Raw genomic sequence first — 7597 nt, forward strand, 5'->3', positions numbered from 1 at the left:
TCATTTCTCTCGATCTAGCGCCGGTATCTCGGCTGCTTTTACATAAAAAGATGCCGAACCACAATGCTTGGAAGTTACCGAATGTGGTTAGTGTAAAAAATGTATGCACCATTGTTATCGTCAGACCTGGCTCGAAACTGTTTCCAGATGTTACTATTGAAATGATTTTTTGACAACATATCATCCCAAACTACAATACTTGGAATGCATCTATGCGCAGAACGTACGCACCATTGTTATTGTTAGACCTGACTTGAAATTGCTTTCACATGTTACTACTGGTCTACTTAACAATAATCACTACTGGATCAGCTACGTATCAGGTCAAAGGATTTTTCATTGTTATAAAAAAGGTTTTGCGTTTTTACGAAAAACTCTACGTTTCCCAGCTCTTGGTCTGTCGATTTTTTCAGTAGCTTGCCAAGATGTTCAGGCTAAACATCTCCTATCCTGCGGAAGGCGTAAGTGCAAGTTTTTTATGTGCGGTAAAGTGAATTTAATAAATATTAAATATTAAATATTTTTATATTTTTTTCCAGTGCATCTATGTGGGTGAAACGCCGGTGCAACGCATCGATTTTCATAACGAGATGCGTATAGAAATTCCGCATCCGGGTCCTCCAATGAACATTTCATTAGGGGGATTGACATCGGTGCGCGGGCCTGTAAACCAACAGGTAATTTAATAATAGTGGCTGCTAATTAATAATACTTATAAATACTTCTAACTTTTACAAATTTTTAAAATAATTTATAATTTTTTCTAGCGTGGGATCTGGCCTTGGAATATCCGCATACGCGGATTTCTCAATATAGATGCAATGACGATAAAGCGAGCGGAGCGTAAAGCCAACCGCTACTATAATGACGGCTTGATCGATCGAGCCATTGGCGCGTACGGAACCGCTGATGTTCTCGCTCTTCGACATGCCGCCTTTAATCGGCGACGATTATGAAGATTACTGGCCGTAATATTCATCTTATTTTCAAAAATGTATTTAAAAAATATATATATTTTTGTAAAAAATTATTTTTTAAATTAATTTATACACGTACACATTCGTCGTTCCAACCCCTCGCACGCTCTCACTCACACTCATCGTTCCTACCCATCGCACGCTCTCACACACGCACTCATCGTTCCTACCCATTGCACGCTCTCACTCGCACTCATCGTTCCTACCCATCGCACGCTCTCGCTCGCACTCATCGCACACTCTCACTTGCACTCATTTCTCGTATGTTCTCGCTCACACTCATCACATACTACCCACATCGCGTACGTATTCTCGCGCGCTCTCGCTCCTGCTCGTACGCAGCCATCTTTACACGTTCTCACTCTCTCTCATCGCGTGCGCTCTCGCTTGCATTGTGATATTTCTCTTAAGGAAAAGAGATATATAAAATAAAGAAAAAATAGATAACATAAGTTTTTTATTTTTTAATGTTTGATTTATTCATATAAAGCGGTATAATAATTTTTCTCTTACATATTAAATACTAAAGCCAAAAGCTCACAATCGAGAAGCCGATGTTTATTAAAGACGCTGTTCGCGCGTATCGCGTTAGATACTTGATCGGGGTTCGTTATGGTGGATGCAATATTAGAGAATTGCGTAAACTGCATATCAACATTATCAGTAATTTTAATTAGTCGATCGAACATTAAATCTACACAACCGTCCAAATCGAACATACGACGCACGGTCGACTCGGTCATTATCATGCGTACGTTTTGTGATTCCAAACGTATAAAGTTAACGTCACTGATTATGCAAATTCTGGCTGTTAGCGGTCCAACGCTAATAAAATTGTACAAGTCCTTATAGTCGGTGCGAAGGAGATTCAGAACGTTTTGTCGCTGTTCGTAAAGTCCCTTCCATGTTTCGAGAGACATTATAAGTTCGTTCCCCCGATGATCTCCTATGGCGATTTCCACGTAACTCGGCGGACCAACGTTGATGCCAATCTCGAGATATTTGTACCCCGTACTCGTAAGCGCGTATCGTCTGCTTAGTACGCGAACCGCGCGACGCTCCGACGTACTGTATAAAAAAATAATATAATAATAATAAAATATAATAATAATAAAATATAAAAGTAATAATATAAAAGTTAAAAAATGAAAAGAATTAAAAAAATCAAACTTACGCGTCGCATTTCTTCTCGCACGACATAGCATCGTAGCAACGCTTCATACCACTGCTGCTTTCTTTGGCGGAGAACATTTTGTTCGAGCGGCTGACGCAATACTGATCGTACGAAAAAATAGTTCGACTTATGAGTTACAATAGAGGGGAAATTTCTTCGAGTAGAGGGGGAAGCAACGTTGAATATCTTCCCTTTATGAAATAATCTCGAACGGGTCGTAACACGTTCCGATTCAAACGTTAGAAAACGCTAAAAGAACGTTAAAAATAACGTAAACAGATTCCGACAGGGTTAATAGGGGTAATAAGAGACAGGCATAATAAGAAAAAACACTATATTTATAAAAAACGCATGTTTATTAATGATAATGCCACCAATTGAATATTTTAAATACATTTTGTAAAGCACAATTTGTTGAATGCTGTGCACAACATAAAGTATGCGTAACGTCCATCTCGTTTAAAGATCTTATATCTTCATAATGCGTCTCGATATTTTCAACGTATATGTCTTCTTTCGTGTCATCCAGAAGCAAATTCCACAACCATTCTCGTTTCTCGTGTCCCTTGACGTATACAACGGGCGGTGTTTCGTTCCTAGTCAGCGTCGTTGTAATCAATTTTTTAGCTCTGCTGTATGGAATCGTTCCGCTGTTCCATCGTAATCCGTGATGATGCGTAAGCAACCACAATGCTTGGCGTTTGTCTGCATTATTGAGTCGATGCCACGGCACGGGATTTCGAAAAATGTAATGCGAGAGAATGAATCCATCTCTGAGAGCAGCAAACTCCTTAACGATAAACTTTCTTCCAACGATAAAACCTTGCAGGTCCACGAACGTTGGTATAGACATGATGAGCTCTCTTTCGATAATCGAGAAGACTGCTCTCAACTTTCGGCGCATCGTAGGTTTATATATAGTCTCACTTCCACCCCCTCTCCTTTAATAATGTAAAGCGAGACAACGTTCTTAGGTGATCTTCCGCACAACATTTGTCAACGGATTGTACTGAACCACGCGATCGTGTATGATGAGACAGTACGCGGTGGTACTCGCAGGCAAGTTTTCTTTGCATTCAAACTCTAAGCGCACGTCCACGGTTGCGCTCTTGACCGATTCATTTTGTCGAGAACAATCGATAATTACGAATGGACCTTTTTGCCGAAAATTCGCAACAGTTTGATTCGGCTCGAGATAATCGTATCCGTAATAGGTTTTACAGAAACGTACGTATGTGTCGTAGAGAATCGACCATCTGTTTTTATCGAAATCCAAATTCATATCGTCGTACGGATAACATTCCGAGTTTAGATACAGTTTCACGTTCGTCAGTTTACAATGATCGAATCGGCTCGTATCCTCGAGCATAACGTTCTTCCGACCAGCCTGCAGAGCAAAGATGATGTACCGCGGCTTCTCGAGCTGAGTAGCGGTCTTGATGGCCCACGAATGTTTGGTCGTGCGCTGCAGTAGCGGAAACTCGTATAGATCCCACGAACGAAAAGCCATGCTCAGGTATCGTCCGCTTTCCAGAGCACGCAGCATCGCCAGTTTATTTATCTCGTTCAGCAGGACGTGCGGCATTCGCCACTGTACTTTGAATAATTCAATTTCCGGCTCCCGCGCCGGATCGCCAACTAAACAATTGTTATCGTTGCGCGCGCGTATTAAAATCAATTCGTGACGAGCGTTAATCACCACGCGTCTGTAATCTTCACAAAATCCCAGTAGCATGTTGAGCGGTACGCAAAAATTAAAGTATCCGTTCGTAGGATTCCACGGATCCCAGCCAGCGTTACTCGCAATCATAATTCTATCGGATGACATAGTTACATAGTTCTTGAGCGAGCTGGTTATTCCGACGTTCCTGTTGCGATCAATCTCTACACCGTCGAGCTCGTATCGAATCTCATCGAACATGAAAGCGATGCAATTATTTCCCAAAATCACATCAGACCCCGCAACTGGTTTTTTTATCGTAAGTTTTCCCTCAACGTATAGAAAACTTTGAGATGGCAACGTGTATAAATCTTGCTGTTGTATAGGTATTCTTATCTCGTCGCTGTGTTCGAACGTTGTATTGGCGAACGGATTGTACGTATGAGTCTCGATCTTGACGATGCGATCGTCAAAGATCGGCTCGTCTTTGACGTTTAAAATGTCTGTCATTGTCGCACCGCGAATCCCAGAGATTTCAAAAATTCAACGTTCGACGCGGTGAGCTTTTTCTTGGAACAACTGGATGATTGAATATTATCGAAAGGTATAGCAGGAATATCGGATGACTGTTGTAACGTTGATGTTTTCGTTGTAAAGATGTTTGTATTTATTTTTCTCGCGCGTTCCGACACGTTTAGTACAAGCATTTCACATTCACGTTATTGTTGCAGTCGTCGTCGTCGTCGCACGTGCAATCTGACGGTAATTTCTTCTCCTCGAAAATCAAGCAATCGTCCGTTCTGATCGACGACGCGTATCGTTAGATCTGTAACGCTCCGCACGATGATCGGCAGGTAAATGATCTGCGACGGCCTTTCCGAAATCTTATATCCAGGTGGCACGTTCGGCGAAAACTCGTGTATCACGTGCACGCTTTTGTCGTTGCTGTACGCGCCTGCGGTCACGTTGCACTCTACGCGGATAATGTTCACGTTCATTATGTTGATTGACACGTCTGACTCGTGCCATTTTCGCGGTTCCAGTATACGCTTCGACGTGAATCCCAGCAGCGAGCCGATGTTGTTGGATTTACCAAAATTTATTTTGTATGCGCATCTGATCTCACATCTCATCGTATTGTAGTTTGCGCGGATCGTTATCGGGTCTTCATCCCCAGCATTATTGTCTTTAATCGCGATGTCACCGCGCGTAACGTTTGAACGAGCCTCGTCGCGTCGCGGGCGTATTTGTGAAATCTCGCGTTTTAAAAACTCGTTTATGGCATGCAGCTCGTACGATCCCTCAGGAATCGTAATCTCCACGTTGTCTTTACCAAAGTAAAATTTATTGTTCGAAGCATTCACATTCGGTATCGTATTATATGTTTCAAAGATCGCTAGACCGAGCTCGTAGTCATCGTCGTTCAACTCTATAGCGGGAGAGTACCTCGCTGTCAGAATGCTGCTCTCACCGCTCAGCGTAAGCGTCAGCGACATGTTTGAACGAATACTGAGTTTAAACAGCGCAACGTCAGTCTTTAAATCGAGTGTAAAAATAGCAGACAAAGTTGTCCGCAGATGCTCTGATCGTAGGTTTGATAAGACGTTTGATTGTATTCTATTTTAGTCACACCGTCTCCGAAATATCGTACGAGTTCTCTAGGTGGTCGAAGATTTCCGAAACTATCGAAATACATTACGTGATTGTCTCTCTTTACGTACGCTACCCAGTGAGTACCGGGGCCCGCCGCATCGTCCAGGTTTACGATACCGCTTTCATTTAGACGCGCGCCGCTTATCGGTAACGCGTTACGCATAAACACTCCTCTGAAATATGGAATACGCATACGAATAGCCAAATGATGTAATTGCACGTTTGTCATCGCACCCATGAATTTTTTTAACGCCTCTTTGAAGTATTTTTCCTTTTCGCTTTTACGCCTTTTCCGTACTTGTATGGGGCGAGATACAGCCCTCGCCCGCCTTTGTACGGAGCGAGATACACTCCGCGACCTTCCATCGCGCGATTGTGACGTTGCAGCTCTTCGAGTTGACGTCGCGTGGCTTTGCGGTCGTTTACCGCCTTTGCCACGCCGGCCGCTCCGCCGATCAATGATCCGAGCGCGCCTAATATCGGTAGAATCGGTAATGCACCGCCTCGTTTTGCTGCCGGAAGTATACGTTTTTTTTTCTTCGTCGTCGTCCTCTTCTTCTTGCTCTTTACGCCCATACCGATCTTTGTCTTGGTTTTCATAGCTGCCCAGACGGCAGCAGCGGCGGCTCTTTCTCCGAGAGCCGAATCTTTCGCGATTACGCGTTTTCGTGCTTTGTTGGCGAGTATTTCGTCCGCTGCGTGTCTGTCGGCAAGCTCGTTGCTTCGAGAATACGCGATATCGTGTTCGCGGCACGCCGCGTCCAGCGGATTTATACCCCGATCGCCTCTAGCTAATCGCTTTTCCAAGTGCGTTCCTGGTCCGCAAAACTGATAGCCAGGGATGTGTAACTCGAAGGGAAGCGCGTTTATCGCGCGATTCAACAAATGACCGCAGCCGCTTTTTACCGATTTGTTCGTCGCGAAAGCTGACATTCGCTACAATTCTTGATCAACGGTGCGGGGCCGTCGATGTGCGTTTGCTGCCACGGTTGATTGTAATGCTCGTTACAGCGACGATAGCTTCGAACCTCTTGATCAGCTTTTAAATGTTCCGGAAGCTTGTCCCACACGTGTTCGATATAGTTGCCACACTCGCGTAACAGAACGATCTTTGGCACAAACTGTAACTGCTCTGCGCTTAAATCGAGAATATCGGAGGGATGCGATAGTACGAGATACATCTTTGATACTGAGCGATGCACGACTTTGCGCTCGTATAAATAGGTGTTTAATCCCACCCCTTTACCTAATATAAAAAATAATGTTTGTACAACAACCTGATAAGCTAGTAAAAAAAATGTGAGCGTAAGAGGTATGAAATATTTTTCAAGCGTTAGCAAAGTGTACGACGAAGACGTGATTTTACGCGTCTCCAAGAGCTATAGTTTTCTGTAGTATGGGAAAAGTGAAGTGGTTTCATTTGTTTGGAAATTCGACGAGGAAAGCGTCGTCCAGATCAGACAGCATCGTCAGTTCAGTTCGAAATTTCTTCGAGTAAAGAAGTGGTGAAAATGCATCTCCAAAAATATATTTACAATAAAGATACCATGGCTAACATTGTAAGTACTTTATTTTAATATTAAAAATTTTTATATTATTTATATGCATTTATATTAATTTTATAATAAAAAATATTGATCTATTTTATATATTTTTTAAAGTGCCTTTGTTACGGGGAAGCGCGTATTACGCTACCGGATCGCCTGCCGGCTCTGGGGTACGTGAGTACCCGAAGTCGCCAGGCTTCGAGGACGGCGCGACGACATCCAAAGACAATTAAGATCGACCCGGAGGCATACGTCGAACTGTCTGCAATTGTCGTAAGTACTCTTTTTTTCTTTCCCCGAAATATATACCTAGTTTTTTTGCTAATTTATATTTAATTGTAATTTGTATGCTGTTTCAGTGTCTGTGTTTCGGAAATATAATAACACCTACAATGATTCGCCTTCCGGGATATATGGATATAACGGAACACAAAATAATGGTGCAATCCGATCGCCGAATGGAACGGGCGTACCAAGATTGGTATTGGGGGGAGCGTCTTAACAACAACGACGCCGACGATGACGACTATGACACCGATAGCGACGATGACGACTACGACACCGATAGCGACGATGATATTTTTAA

The 7597-nt window shown here is 43.0% G+C and overlaps 1 protein-coding gene across 1 annotated transcript; it reads right to left on the minus strand.

The window, feature by feature from the left end:
* Positions 1-3121: 3121 nt before the first annotated feature.
* LOC118645611 lies at positions 3122-4321 on the minus strand. Its single transcript, XM_036287035.1, has one exon. The coding sequence runs from the start codon at positions 4319-4321 to the stop codon at positions 3122-3124; it is 1200 nt and encodes a 399-aa protein (XP_036142928.1).
* Positions 4322-7597: the final 3276 nt, after the last annotated feature.

The sequence above is a fragment of the Monomorium pharaonis genome, chromosome 5, assembly GCF_013373865.1.
Source record: "Monomorium pharaonis isolate MP-MQ-018 chromosome 5, ASM1337386v2, whole genome shotgun sequence".
Classification (NCBI taxonomy): Eukaryota; Metazoa; Arthropoda; class Insecta; order Hymenoptera; family Formicidae; genus Monomorium; species Monomorium pharaonis.

Coding starts and splice junctions, on each gene's coding strand:
- LOC118645611 (XM_036287035.1), bottom strand. CDS start 4,321: ATGACAGACATTTTAAACGTCAAAGACGAGCCGATCTTTGACGATCGC.